The sequence below is a fragment of the Mustelus asterias genome, chromosome 30 (genome assembly GCF_964213995.1).
Source record: "Mustelus asterias chromosome 30, sMusAst1.hap1.1, whole genome shotgun sequence".
In the NCBI taxonomy this organism is placed as follows: domain Eukaryota; kingdom Metazoa; phylum Chordata; class Chondrichthyes; order Carcharhiniformes; family Triakidae; genus Mustelus; species Mustelus asterias.
The window spans coordinates 7,735,206-7,751,022 of record NC_135830.1 but is presented as its reverse complement, the minus strand read 5'-3'; the positions used below and the strand labels follow the sequence as shown (position 1 = coordinate 7,751,022).

General features: G+C 43.2%; 1 protein-coding gene across 1 annotated transcript in view; it reads right to left on the bottom strand.

The window, feature by feature from the left end:
• Window positions 1–3,291: 3,291 nt before the first annotated feature.
• Window positions 3,292–15,817, bottom strand: part of LOC144480727 (scavenger receptor cysteine-rich domain-containing protein DMBT1-like) — a 39,362-nt gene continuing 26,836 nt past the window's right edge. The window contains exons 7-16 of the mRNA XM_078200316.1: window positions 14,261–14,575; window positions 12,859–13,176; window positions 12,717–12,773; window positions 12,308–12,619; window positions 12,129–12,167; window positions 11,822–11,938; window positions 9,145–9,252; window positions 6,960–7,070; window positions 6,341–6,472; window positions 3,292–3,695 (exon numbers count right to left, since the gene is read on the bottom strand). Of these exons, the coding sequence (XP_078056442.1) occupies window positions 3,649–3,695; window positions 6,341–6,472; window positions 6,960–7,070; window positions 9,145–9,252; window positions 11,822–11,938; window positions 12,129–12,167; window positions 12,308–12,619; window positions 12,717–12,773; window positions 12,859–13,176; window positions 14,261–14,575 (1,556 nt within the window). The 3' untranslated portion in view covers window positions 3,292–3,648. The remainder of the gene's footprint in view (window positions 3,696–6,340; window positions 6,473–6,959; window positions 7,071–9,144; window positions 9,253–11,821; window positions 11,939–12,128; window positions 12,168–12,307; window positions 12,620–12,716; window positions 12,774–12,858; window positions 13,177–14,260; window positions 14,576–15,817) is intronic.

The window sequence follows — 15,817 nt, the reverse complement described above, 5'->3', positions numbered from 1 at the left end:
CATTGACTGGAAGGTTTCAAAATAGCAAATGATGTGAAGGTGATGGGAAAATTTCCCGATGCGAGTCTCCCACTCTCCGTCCTTCTCTCTCCCTCTCTCCTGCTGTCTCACTCTTTACTTCACACTGTCTCTCCCTCTTTCTCCCTTTGTCTCGCTCTCCGCCTCTTTCTGCCTCTCTCTCTTTCTCTCCGTTGCTCTTGCTCTCGCCCTCCAGCTACCTATCTCCCTCCCGCTGTTTCCTTCTCGCTGTGTCTTCTTCGCCCTATCATTGCTCCCTCTTTTTCCCATTCTCCAGTTGCCTCGTTTCCCTGCCTCCCGCTCTCGATATTTCTCCCTTGTGCTCTATCCCTTTGCTCTTGCTCTCTCCCCTTGTCTTTTGCTCCCGCGCCCCCCCCCCCCCCCATCCGACCCCCCCCCCCACCCCCTCCACTTTCTAACTTCCCACTTGCTGTCATCCTCTATCGTAGTCTCCCCCTCTCGCTAGCGCTTCCTCTCACTGTCTCTCCTCCTCATTGTCTCCCCATTATCTCAATAAATTACAGTTTGTGCAAAACCATAATGTGGAGACAGCTGACAAGGTGACAGAGTAAAAAAAAAGACCTGCCAATGTGGGGACGCATTTCATCTGCTACCAGGACATCGACAAATTGAGACAAACCCTGTCTCTCTCTCTCTCTTTCTAGTGAAGGGACATCTCATGGTCTGGCTTGTGAAAGTATCAGGCGCTCTCAATGTATTTTGTTTCTCTCTCCAGTTCTCTCTACCTCTGACACATTTTCCATCTCCCGATCTTATGAGTGGTTGGGATAGAGTTGTAAGAGGTGGGAGGTTTGTGAGGGATGAATGGTTTATGAAATGTTGAGGTTGATAAATCCACCATCTTATCTCAATTTGTCGATGTCCTGGTAGCAGATGAAATGCGTCACCACATTGGCACGTCTTTTTTTTAACTCTGTCACCTTGTCAGCTGTCTCCACATTAAGGTTTTGCACAAAATGTAATTTATTGATATATGGGATAACGTATCTGCACCGATGGAAGGTTGGCTAGCCAACAGGAAACGGAGAATTGTTTGAACGGCTGTGACGAGTGGTGTGCCATCGGCATCTGTGCTGGGTTCACAACCTTTTTACAATTTGTATGTAAATTATTTGGATGAAGGGACTGAAAGAACGGTTGCTAAATTTGCTCATGACACAAATATTGGTTGACAATTGTGATGAGGGCAGAAGGAGGCAAATACCTGACAAATGGAATATGAAGTGAAGTAAAGGGAAATTCGCAATGTTGATGCGAATAATACGAAAGAAGCTTATTATCCAAATGATGAGAGGCGGTAGAGCTGTGAAATGCAGAGCGATCTGGGTGTCCTGGTGCTTGAATCGCAAAAAAGCGAGTATCCAGCTGCAGCAAGTCATTGGGAAAGCGAATGGAAGGGTAAAATTTACTGTGAGGGGAAATGAATACAACATTCGGGAGGTTGTGCTTCAGTTCGATAGGGCATTGGTGAGATGATAACAGGAGACTTGTGTACATCTATGGTCTCCTTATTTAAGGAAAGATGCAAATTTATTGGAAGCAGTTCAGGACAAGTGTCCTGCACTAATATCTGTAAAGGGCTGCTTGCTGATTAAATAAGTTTGGCGAGATCAGGTTTGCATTCACTGCAGTTTAGGAGAGTAAGGAGCGATTTGATCAAAACCTCTAAGATCCTGAAGGGTACTGAAAGGGTAGATGTGGAAAGAATGTTCTCTCTTGCTGAAGAATCTAGAACGAGGGGCCACTATTTGCAACATGGGGTCGTCCATTTACCGGACAATATTTCTTTATTGTTGTACAGTAAGCGATTAGTTAATGAATTCCTAATGTATGCCAAATTTCCCATTTCCTTGTATGATTACACCCAACGTTACACCCAACATGTTTCTGAACTCTTTCACGAATAACCTCACAATTCCCCAATTTGACAGAAATTTGAAACAATTTCACTGCTTCTTCACCTGGCATTCTCTTCTCCCACCGCTGGTGTCGGTGTGTCACTCCCTCTCTCTCTCTGCACTCTTTGCTCCCACCGCTGGTGTCGCTGTCACTCTCCCCTTCTCTGTCACTCTCTCATCCCACTGGTGGGGCAGCTGTGCTCCCCCCTTCTCGCTCTGTCACTTTCTTCTCCCACATCTGATGTCCCTGTTTCTCGTCCCCTCGCTCTGTCACCCCGACCACGGCTGGTGTCACTCTCTCTCCCTTTTTCGCCTTGTCACTCTCTCCTCCAATCGCTGGAGTTGCTGTCTTTTCCCCTCTGGTTCTGTCACTCTCTCCTCCCACCGCTGAAAGCTTTGTTTCCCCCCTCCCTCGGTCACTCACTCAAACCATCGCTGGTGTCACTGCCTCTCCCCCTCTGGCTCTGTCACTCTTCTCCCACAGCTGGTGTTTCTGTTTCTCCTCCTCCTCTCACTCGCATGGTGGCACAGTGGTTAGCACTGCTGCCAGACAGTGCCAAGGAATCGGGTTCAATTCCTAGCTTGGTCATTTTCTATGCGAAGTCTGCACGTACTCCCCATGTCTGTGTGGGTTTCCTCCGGGTGCTCTGGTTTCCTCCCACATTCAGAAAGATGTGTTAACGGAGGATTGGGCATGCTAAATACTCACTCAGTCTATCCGAACAGGCGTCACTGTGGATTTCACAGTAACTTCATTGCATCTCAAGGTAAGCCGACTTGTGATAGTAATAAATAAACCCTCTCCTCCAACCACTGGCGCCACTGTCTCTGCGACTCTCTTCTCAACAACTTTATTGACAACAAGTCGTTGTGGACCTGACACAGCGGAACACAGCAAGTTCAGTGGCAGAAAAAAAGCGCGAGCGAGGTGGGCCTATATTTAAACATTTCCGTCTTAATCTGCGCTCAGAACATGGTACTGAATTGTTCAGCTTTATCACCATTCCCAGTATTTATGTATTTGTCAAATGACGGTCTTCAGCTGATGCATATTTTTATTTTAATGGCCGTAACGACCGAAGGATGGTTAGAATTGCCGGGGCGATAGTGCAGGGGCTGATCTGGAGTAAATGAAAACGAATGGATTACTGGATATAAATCTTGTGAAATTATAATGAAAAGGAGACATGGAAATCTGACCAGCATCTTCACATCTCCCGGTGCCGAGTACGAGCGGTAGTGCTGGGACGCAACATCATGTTGTATTCAGTTGCTTGGGAAATGCAGTGGACCCTCCCCCTCGCCTCCATGACAATCTAGAGTGCATTAAGTGACGATAACGGAAACAAATCATGTAATTATCTGCCCTAATCTTTATTTAAAGAAAAGCTTTTACGAAATAAATTTCAAATGCACTTGACAAAAATACACATCAAATTTTGAATTATAGTAACTGCTCCGTTCCGCAATGCAATGTTACAGCTTTAATATGGACAGTGCAATACTCGATATACATTCTACGTTGTTTCTCATTGTTCATTGAATCGAACGTTTACTTTTTCACGCAAAACGAAAAAAGACAAAACACAGCATGAAGTAACAACCTATTGATACAAAAACAACAATATTTATATCTAGACTTAAAGCATATTCGACATGGCGATATTTGTGGAAAAGTTAAGGGGCGTTCGCTTTCATTTAGTGCCATGATTCATATGTCTGAGGACGTCACATCCTGGATTTGTTGATGACTGTGACCTGAAACGGTAAAAGAGAAATGAGTGAGAATTACAATCATTTCCACAATCAGTTCAACACTTCACAAGTACTTGTATTAAATTCCAGCTCAACTGGCTGTTTCTTTCTATGCAAAACACACTGCACATTTTCTCCGACACCTTCAATGTAAAACACCACTGAAAATACTGCAGGAAATCACAGCAGAAACCACGTGAGACAGGTCACATCCCTCCACTGGCACACCCATTGCAAAATGTCATAAAAATACGGTTGAGCAGTATATTGTATATGTATATCTTCGGAGATGCATTGTCACTGCCCAATGACAGGTAAAACCCCAGGCTTGTGCCAGAGATAACGTTGTTATTCTTAGCTGGCGTGGAAAGAACCGATAAGAGGGGTCAATGCGAATCTACTGTACACTGTGGGGGTAGACATATTTTTAGTGAACTTTGTGCTTAAAATGGATTCTTTGTTTAATACAATTCTGCGCATTCGCGACAGGAACTAAAAACAAATGCCGCATTATTCTTTGATCGACTGCACACCAGAGCGAGTATATTCCACACAAGAGGGCGGGAGATTGCAGTAATAATCAGAGGTGATAATCAATTCAGAAAGCTGTCGCAGCATGGGACTCCATGAAGGACAACAGAAATGACAGGGATTTCCTCACAGTATCCATGAAATGCTAAATTTCAATCTGAAGTCAACTTTGTTCATTAATTTAGCAATCAATTAAACATTGCACAAAAACAACAATATTCAAATATTGGAATATAATACAAGTACTTGTGAAGTGTTGAACTAATTGTGAAACGATTGTGTGAATTTTAATCGCTGGTTGAAAACAAGTTTTTATAACCTCTCAGCTGGAGCTAGTTAATTAGAAAGCAGGATTAATGTCGCTTCGGAAGCCTTGAATTTCGGGGCAAAAACAGATGGTACTTCAGTGTGGCCTTGTCTGGAGCTTCGTGAAACGGGAAGTCACAGGGCTGAGTTTGAAGGAATGATGCAATTTAATTTAATGGTTTATTTCAATCTAAAAATCAATCTGAAGCCCAGAATGTTTTTAACTAATAAAAACAAAATAAGGGCAGCACGGTGAGACAGTGGTTCGCACTGCTGCCTCACAGCATCAGAGACCCCGTTTTCAGTCCCGACCTGATTGTGAAGTTTGCATATTCTCCCCGTGTCTGTGTGGCTTTCCTCCGGGTGCTCTGGTTTCCTTCCACAGTCCAAAAAGTGCAGATTAGGTTGATTGGACATGCTAAATCGCCCCTTAGTGTTAGGCAAACAAGCAGAGAAAATATATAGGGCCTGGCGCGGAGGTACCACTTTTGGTGGACTGATTGCGAAACTGTTGGGATAATGGCTTTACCTTTGATAGGAGTAACATCACAATTCATGGCACCACATTTGGCTCCATTGTGCGAGAAAGAAGCAGAAGATGTGGGAATGCAATACTTATAGGAGATTCAATTGTCAGGGAAATTGAAAGGCATTTCTTTGGCCGGAAACGATACTCCAGGCTGATATGTTGTGTCCCTGGTGCTCGCGTCAAGGATGTCTCAGAGCGGTTAGAGGATATTCTGCAGGGGGCGCTGAGCAGCCACTTGTCATGATTTGCATCGGTATTAATCAAATGGGTTAAAAATCATTAGATCCAAAAAGTCGAATATGGGGAGTTGGGAAGTAAATTGAAAAGTATTACCTCTAAGGTAGTGATTTCAGAGTTACTATCAGCTCCATGTGTTCGTCAAAGTATATGCAGAAGGACATATCAGCTGACACCCGGCAGGGAAATGGTGCTCTGGTGACGGGTTTTAGATTCCTGGGACTTTGGGGCCGGTTCTGGGGGTGCGGGGAGCGGGGGTGAGAGGGTGTGGGGAGTGGGTGGGATCAAAACAAACTGGACGAGTTGCACCTGGCCAGGGCAGGAAATGCTGTCCTGTGGCGAGTACTTGATAGTGTGGTTAGGAAGGAATAAAATGGAATGACAAGTGGATGGGAACGCAAACTGTGTGACACAGGAAGGAGAAACACGAGAAACAGTAATAAAAGAGAGAACAATAAAATGCAAAAACGGGTGATGGCTTCATCAAGGACGAGAGGCAAATATGGCCACAACACAAATAATGATTAATAATGGCTAAAAAGTCAACACTAAACGCTTTATATCTTAATGCACAAAGAGTTCAGAATAGGTTCGATGAACAGACAGCGCAAACTAAGGTACCTGGATTTGAGTGAATAGCTTTTACGGAGACTTGGTTGAAAGTAAATCAGAGCTGGGACCTTAAGTTTCAGGGATATTCGACCTTTCACAATGACAGCAGGGAAGGAGAATATGGTGGGGTAGCACTGTTAATAAGGGCTGAAATGAGCACTTTTGTGGGAGAGCATCTGGGCATGGATGAAATAGGGTCCATGAGGACGGAGGTAGAAAACAGGAAGGGAAAAAATACATTGGTAGGAGGATAGAATACACCCTGAAACAAGAGTGTCAATATGATGAATGTCTGATCAGTGATGATCCACTGAAGGGCGGATCATTCTCGACGGACTGAACGGCCTAATCCTGTTCTAATTTCTTATCAACTTACGTTGTACTGATCCCGATCGACTGTCTAAGAAGAGGAACAATCAAAGATTTATCTCACCCAGAGTGCCGAGATCACCGCTGGAACTTGTCAAAGTGAAGATACCGTCAGGGTCCCTGTTCAGCAGCAAGTGCCCACTATGAAAGTCAATGGTTTCAGCCTCAGCATCATCATAGTCTGACAAAGCAGGAACTGAGAGGTAAAAGTATTTGAATTGAAGTTAATTAGTAATGAGGGACAGTTAGAATCATATCCTCAAATGTCTATTTCCACAGTAATTAAAACTCTATTGTGTTGTGGAGGCCAGTGAGTTTGAGCGCGGAGAATTATTGGGCCAAGTTTTCCCATAATATTTTCAAGTTGAGTTGAAGTTTATACCGTTCCCAATGAGTCACCGATCCCACCAACTCGCACACATTTCACAGCCAAGAGAGGCTTCTGGGGAAATGCATGCAACTTTTTAAAAATGTAATTTATATTGCTGGGAACAATGGTAAGAAATTGTTTCAGACACAACATTTCTGTAATTGAAATCATTCTGCAATACCTGAGCTACTTGGCACTGCCATTTCATGTTGTACACGTCATGGTGTACAGTTTCGGAGATTTCAGAAGCTATTTTGATATTACAGAGTGAGCAGGTTCGGAAGGAAATGGTAGGATATGAACTTCGACCTACCCTGTATAGAGGAGGATTCCACTTCTGGATATTCTGATCCAGGATCCGTGTCTCCCAAACTGTGACTGGTGTAATATTCAACGTGATTGAAGGAGTCAATGGTTGAAGAAACTGGTAAGCACAAAATAATTGTTTGTTAGGCAAACTGTTTGTGGTTGAGTCATTACGATGTTATCATGGCAGAGAATGATTCAGAAAGTTGAAGTCGAGATCACAACAACTTCTTCGCCTCTGTGACAATGCCCTGCAATTTGATCATGGCACCAATTTGTGAGAACAGTCAGCAGACTGACTGCAGCGGTTCGAAATTAAGAACAATGGTGAGTGGACTCGATGGGCCGAATGGCCGACTGGCCTTACTTCCGCTCCTATGTCTTATGGTCTTATGGTCTTAACAAGCACCCACTTCATTGTACAATCGGTGTTACTCTGGCTCCAAAATGCCCAGTCGTTTCGGAGAGACAATGCGTGAAATATCAGAGAATAGGAAATTATTTAAGAGAAAATCCATTTTGTCTGGGTCAGTTGACCGACTTTCTGATCCAGAATCTCTTCGCCCTGCCACACTATTATCTTCAGAGGTGAAATTCCATCGAATTATAGAATCACAGAAACCCGACAGTACAGAAGGAGGCTATTCGGCTCATAGAGTCTGTATGGACAACAATCCCACCCAGGCTCTATCCCCGTCACTCCACATATTTACGCTTTTAATCCCTCTAAACCTACACTGAGGGGCAATTTAGCATGGCCAATCAGCCTAACGTGCACATCTTTGGACTGTGGGAGGAAACCGAAGCACCTGGAGGGAACCCACGCAGACACGGGGAAAACGTGCAAACTCCACACAGACAGTGACCCAAGCTGGGAATCGAACACAGTTCTCTGGAGCAATGAGGCAGCAGTGCTAACCACGTGCCACCGTGCCGCCATCAGTAGTGAAAACAAATCATGGAAGCCGTGGGCGAGACGCCAGAAACGAGAATGAATAGGCCAATTGGGATTTTTAAAAATTCTGTTCAGCCATTCCGAATAGGTCTCAACCGTTCTTACTGTTGACATTGTTGTAATTTTGTTCAAACTTCTCCTGAACCCTGTATCGTTTTGCTGAAATCCTGTTCAGACCCATGCAATCCACTCAAAATGGCATCAAAGCAATGTTCAGTTGACATGCACCCTCGCTCTTTTGAGCAATGATTCGGTGAAAAGCTGCAATTCAGCCTCTGCTCGAATTTTCCTTTCTTTGAAAATGCATGGATGGAAATGTTCCAATGAGTTTTATGCTTTTAGTTCGTTTTTGTTTCTACCTGTTGATACCATTCCCATTCACAGCTTGTGAAGTCATGAACTTAAGTGTTATCTCTGGTATAAACTGAAACAAACAATTGATTAATATTTCTGTCATTTCAGCATTGTTGACTATTGGTAAAAACTATCCCTCGAAAATACCTGAAGTTAATTCTGAGTTGGCCGTTTTATTTCCGTTTTGATTGAATATTTTGCTATTTCAGTTAACACTCCATTCTTTACTAATATAGTAGTCCTCCTTTGTCACCTTCACTAATTACATCATCTTTTTTCCCGATTCCACATCTCACTTTGCTCAGTGCGCTACTCCACTGAGTCTAACACATTTCCCCCATTGTTTTTCCTTGTTTGCATTGGCGATGTTTCTTTATACTTAATAGTTTGCATTTGTTTTTTGTTTTTTCTTGTTATATTTTTCCTTTGATTCGGTCCAAAAATGGTTTTAAAACTACCCATTTTAGCAAAACAAACCTATTATACTCCAGTTACTTTCCCAAATACTAATCTGTCCCTGTAATTAGGTGCTGTGCATGAGGCCAGCAGTAATGTATTGAATTGATTTACATATTCAATCAAATGTTTTACTTCTTATTATTTAAATCAGACTTTGATGTGTGCAAGGTGCAAAGCAGTTGGAAATTGGAAACAGTTACTCGACTCACTACTTTTACACAGAAGGCAGAAATATTCTTGAAAAATAATGAACATTGGTAATCGAATCAGTACTCGAATCCTCTCAAGATAAATAAGGGCATTTAATAAGTCTCCTTTCTACATGAGCACGGTGAGAGTAATGGTTCTCTTGACCATGGTTAAAGGGGGTAAACATGAAGCGGCATTTTTGCAGTGTGGCTTGGGTTTTAAAAAGAACACAAACCTGAAGCACGAGACTGAGTGGAAAGCTTGGCGGGAGGAATATTATCTATTTCTTCATAAATGGCTTGGTATAAAACAGAAGGTGGATCCCAGCTAGCAGCAACAGGTTCTGTTGGAGGAAGATCGGGGCAATTAGCATGTTGTTACATTCTGGAACTATATTTCAGTTCAGGATTCTTATTGATTTCATATCTCACTCTATGTCGAGGTGAGTTTCAAACCAGGGTCCGGTGGAATTTATTTTGTTTCTCTGCATCATCAATCCAGTGATGATACCACTGCCTCCATCACAAGGAACACGGAGACATTTAGAGACCAATGAAGGTCAGCGCATAAGATATGAATCAAGAGAACACGCTGCGAGTTCAGAGACATGCAATATTTTTGTTTATCTGTTCAAAACTAGTGGTGCAAAAGGCAGACATTCAACAAATTCCATGGCCATGTTTTAGCATGGAGCTGGTCGGTAACCTGTCACCAGAGGAGCGCCATTCCAGACCAAGCGTGGCCGAACAGGATTATCTCCCACTCTCACCGCATGACATTGTTGCCTTGGAAGGGTGTTACAGGAAGTTCTGACACTTTTTTCGTATAAAGTCTTGGGACCGAACGTGAAACATCTGACTCAGAGAGAGGGAGGCTACTCACAATACCACCGGCATTGATTCTGTAATATTAGTGGAATAGTTTGCTGGGATGCAGTATTGGCATTGGTAATTGTGTAAATTCATACCATCACGTCTCAAAATGGGTCGAGTACTGTTAGAGAACTTGACACGGCAAAAAACTCAGTGTTGGTTTGCAACCAATTGTAAGTGGAAACAAAATGCCAGTTGCCAAATAATTAATGAACACAGTGGAACATAGGAAATAGGAGCGAGATTGGGCAATTCAGCCATTTGAGCCCGCTCCACCATGCTATATGATCATGGCTGATCTTATCCTGCTTTCAAATCCACAAACCTGCCTGCCTCATTTGAGCTTTGTCCAGCTTTCATTGAGACACATATTTCTTTCGTTCTTGAATCTGCTGACTGATTCTGTCTCCCCTGCACTTTGGACAATCGTTCTACAGGTTCACAAAACTCTGAGGGAATTTGTCCCTCACCCCAGATTTGGAACTACTTTGGCTCACTCTTAATCTATGAGCCTTTGTTGTCGACTCTCCAACAAAGCGGAATATCTGTTCAACATCCACTTCATCAATCCCTTTAGCATTTTATATACCTCAATCAGATCCCCCCTTATTCTTTTGATCTCCACCCAGTATAAGCCCAAGTATTCAAACACTCCTCGTTGGTAGCCCTTTCATCCCTGGAATCAAGCTGGTGGACATCTTCTAAACGACCTCCAGTACCAGCAATTCCTTCATCAGGTACGGAGGCTAAATATGGACACAATACTCCAGGTGTAGTCTCACGAAGGCCCTTATCCAGTGTTAACAACATTTCTTTACATTTAAAACCGGGTCCTTTTGTAATAAATTCCAATATTCAATTTGCCTTTCTTATGAAATGCTGCACCTGCAAATTCATGTTCTGTCATTCATGCACAAGGACACCCAGATCCCTCTGCACTGACAGACTTTGAATGCGCTTCCCATATAAATAATAATTTACCCTTTTAATGTTTTGTCGTGAAAATGGATGACCATACACGTATCAACATTAACCTCCATTTGTCACATTCTGGCCCATTCTCCTAGCCTGTCAATATCCAACTGTAACCTCTATAATCTCAACAGAGCCTGCTTTCCCACTCATCTTCGGATCCTCCGCGAATCTTGGTATGTTGCACTCTGGCCCTAATCGCAGGTCAGTTATATCGGTTGTAAACAGATGAAAACTGAAAACTGCGTCATCCGTCGTGTTACAGTCAATTTCACTCCAGAGAAGGACCCATTTATCCCGACCCTATGCTTTCTCCCACTCAATCAATCCTCTATCCAAGCCAATGTTCTGTGCCCAACCCCTGGGATCTAACACTCTTGTCCAATGCCTTCTATAATCCAGATATGCCACATCCACGTGATTCCCATCATCCACCTCGCTGTTTAAATCCTCAAAAAACTGTAGCAAGTTTGTCAAACACAACTTGCCCTTCATAAAATCGAGCTGACCCTGGTGAATTCCGCTTTGTTTTCCATTGATCAGTTATCTCCTGCTTAATGACTGACTGCAACAACTTCCCACCACAAAGGTCAAAATAAGTGGTCTACAGTTTGCGACTTTTTGCGTCTCTCCTTTTGTGAATAAGGGTGTCAGATCAGCGTGTGTCCAATCCACTGGTATCTTTCCAGAATCTATGAAAAATTGGAATATCATAACTAATGCACCCACTATCTCTGCTGCCATCGCCTTTAATACCAGAGAGTGCCGGCCATCGGAGTTCAATTTCTTGCAATCAACGTTTTAATGTATTGCAACAAAAATAAATCCCATTCCATGTCTCATGGACTGGTGGGTGGAGGAGGAATATGAATGTAGATAACTCCCTCATTTATATGTAATATTTTACTGTTTCTCATGTGGCTTGAAATAACTTGCTGGCCAATCTCAGTTAAGTTGTTTCTGAATTGTACCCAAGTCATTCTTTGCAAAACGGCAGAGAATCCCCTCTGATGTATGAAGCAACATCCATGACTCAGCGTGGGTTCAGGGATATGATTCGAGCCTTACCATTTATTGATGATCTCCTCTGCATTACTGCCAAAAGGGCGATTAACTCACAGATTAACAGGACACCGAGTGAGATGCAGATCACCAGAGGGATGGAGGTGCTTTCATCTTCATGTCCTTGATGAAAGATTCAAGGATGTTTTGTGAGATAAAATGTCCACAATGTTTTTAAATACTTATATGATCAGCAAACACTCAGAATGTCGTTAGAAATTGACAAAATTAAGGCAATGCCAATGTGTGACAATTATTTATCCCAATGTAAAATTAGCTGGAATAGTGATTGATATTTATTACAGAGATATACCTGAAGGTGTGGACGGAGAAGTCGGAGATAATTCCGGACCTGATGAAGATATGGTAAAAAGAGCACAATTATTTGCATTGTTGGTCAGAAAGACATCTGAAAACATGGATTATATTCATCAAAAATGGGTCGGACAACGTCGCACAGTCCCAAACGGAACCGATCAGTGGAACACTTACCGGAGCAAATCACACTGGCATCTTCCTTGTGATCACAGTCAGCTTGAGCTAATGACGAAGAAGGGCAGTCAAACAGAAAGGCTTCGCTTCCGGTGCACTTCACCTCATCCAGCCAGACAGGACCGTTACCCTGCCCAAAAGCGGCCCCTCCTGTGGCCTCGAGAGCAGAGCCACAGCCCAGCTGTCTGCAGACAACACTGGCATCGTTCATATCCCAAGAATCATCACAAACCGTGCCCCAGGCTCTATTACACAATGCCTCCAATCTCCCGGAGCAGTTGTTGTTACCTCCAGCCAAGCGCAAACTTTGCCCTAAATTTGTCAAAGATAATCAACAAATTATTAACCTTGATGTAGCACAAGAGAGGAATACAATCAGGTAGCTGTTTTATTAAAGTTGAGAAAGAACCTGATTCTCGCTTGCAGCCGTTTGCACTGTCCTGCTCTTGCTTCGGTGTGTCTCCCCCTGTTGATAAGATAAACATGCTGACTCCATGAGCTACATCAATATTTCAAATCACACCTGCAAGCAAAATGATTGATTGTGTTACCTGAACAAACGACACCTGCATCTTCCCGATGATGACAGTTGTGTTGACCCCACGGGTCTGCCTGGCATTGCCAAAGGGTCGACTCGTGTGAAAGGCACTCGACCTCATCCAACCAAATAGGTCCGGATCCTTCTCCGAATGAGCGAGCGTCATAGTCGATGGAAACGAATGTGCCACAACCTAACTGTTTACAGATCACTGTTCCAGCATCTTGATACAGGTTTTCAGAGCAAACTGTTCCCCAGGTCCCATTATAGAACACTTCCACTCTGCCCTCACAGCGATGCTTTCCCTTCACCAAACGCAGCTCTTTGTGCTCTGTCAAGCAAGTAATAAATAACCACATGGTTCAATTAACAATTCTGTATCCACAGTGCACTGTGGGTATATATATGTACATATATATATATATATATGTATATATATATATATGTCTAAGTTGAGTTCACGGTTTGCCATAATTATTTCACAAAGGTCACAGAAATACAGATATAATCAAGAATAAGCAACATTGAATTTCAATCGAAATATTTGAATGATGGACCCGATTGATTGCTTGCCCTCTTTTTAGGTCAAACCAAATAAACAAACTCAGATTAAAGCAGGACAAAGTAAAAGGGGCAGCTCCCCAAAAAGGAGGGGGAAGATTGATTGCTTGCCGGAATGGTGAGAGGGCCAATGCTTTATGCTCTGTGCGCAGACTACCAGAAGAGGTTCAAAAAGTTCCCATAGTGAAAGCCCATGAAAGACAATGGGAAACTAGGCATTCAGTATAAAAGTAAATTAAAAAAGTTTGTAAAGTTTCTCGTTACTTAAGTAGCAAAAGTTCCGGTGTGAGATTCACATGGATTGGCGCTGCGGTCGCTGCTCCTTGGGACTTTGTAATCGGCAGTAAAAATGAACGTCTTTTGTGGCAGCAAACTGGTTTGTATAGTTAATACTGAAGAGGACTGCAAAGTATGTATCAAAATGTTAATACCAGGCAGGATACACATGCCAATGACAACTTAGTTTTCGTCCTGCTAAGTGGAATGGAGCGAATTTTGATGCGAAGAATAAAGTGACAGCATGCTTCTTGAGAAATAAGTGATTAAATCAAATATCTTTGCAAAATAATGTCGTTATCCGGAACATTTTACACATAACCTGATGAAACTTAAGGCTCGTGATCAGAATAGTCAGTGATATTAAGTGGAAGATGCATTTATGTCAGGAAATGAGGGATAAAGAAACATAAGGCAACACATTAGAAGTCGGCTGTCGAAATACTTTAGCAATAATTACGCCCAGAATAAAAAAAGTCAGAGAGGGATTTGACAGAAGGGTAAGCGCCGTCCTTAGGTATATCAGGAACATATCTCATGTATGAAAGTTCTAATGTAACTGAAGTTAGGACAGTTACCAGAGCACATGATCTTCACATCTTCTTTATGATTACAGTCGTGGTTCCCCCACAATGCATGGGGACATTCCCAGAGAAATGATTCACTCCCGGAGCATTCCAGCTCATCCAACCAAATTGGGTCTGCGTCAGGTCCAGCCGATGTATGAAGAGGAAGCCGCAATGCGTGTCCACAATCCAGCTGCTTGCAAACCACGTCAGCGTCTGTCAGATCCCAGGAATCATCACAAACTGAGCCCCAGGTCCCATTGTGATAAATCTCCAGTCGGCCCGCACATCGGCTTCCACCGCCAGAGAGCCTTAACTGCTTGTGTTCTAATAGAATAATGAAAGTTTCATATTATGTTTCTTAAACATATTCATCTCGTTGCTAAATTCAAACTATTGTATAAATTCCAGCTCAATTAAAACCTGCATTTTAACTGCCGTTGACAGGGACAATAATCTATGCTCCAGAAAAAAACAGTTTCTGTTCGGAGGGAAAATAAATGATGGAGAGTTTACAAATCTTCTACATATTAACATTTCCGTTTTCGGTTTGGATCTGACCCACTCATTGCAGCTTGTTTTGCTTTATCATCAATTATGTAATTGTGGTAATTAGTTGTTCCACACAGAATGTTTTAAGCAGACATTTGCTTCTTTGTTTTTCACTGCCTCATTTTGCCATGCAAACTTCATCAGATACTTCACCAGTTCACACATATATATCGGAACATATCAGAGGTACTGCAAATATGCAAGTCGGCTGGCAGCGACTTGACCTTTCAGACAGTGTCCTTTCTTGCGAACTCACCCAAAAGGTTCATCAGTTCCTTGTTATCGCAAGAATGCAGATTTCAAAACTACTCTGATGGACGCCCCTCCAAAACACGTGAATGCAATCAGAACTTTTCGAAACGAACAGTGCACATTTCAACTCACCAGCCGCGACCAGCGCACGCATTAACCCGCACTCGCACCCCCTCCCTCCCCAATCCTTTCCCCTGCCCCCATACTGACCAACAGCACCACCAGCCCTGGCTATTTGATCTGCATTGGACTCTCTTCCGTCAATACAAATTGGCTTCAAAATATCATGGTCATGTTCAGAGATATCGATGCTCTCCACTCCTGCTCACCGCTCTGCCATAGCCAGCCCCACTACCCCGAGCGATCATGAAAATCACCGCTCATGGATCCAATCCACACGGCAGCACAGTGGTTAGCACTGCTGTGTTCGCAACACCAGGGACCTGGGTTTGATTCCTGGCTTGGATCACTGTCTGTGCGGAATTTGTACATTCTCCCCGTGTCTGCGTGGGTTTGCTCCGGTTTCCGCCCATATTCTGAAAGACGTGCATTGACCCAAGCAGGCGGTGGACTGTGGCGACTCGGGGAATTTCACTGTAAGTTCATTCCAATGTTCATGTCAGCCTTACGTGTTACCAATATATTACTTTTAACTAAGATTTTGGCTTTCCTTCCCATCTGACGCTTCATGCAGCAATCAAGAACAAAGAACAATACAGCACAGGAACAGGCCCTTCGGCCCTCCAAGCCCGCGCCGCTCCCCGG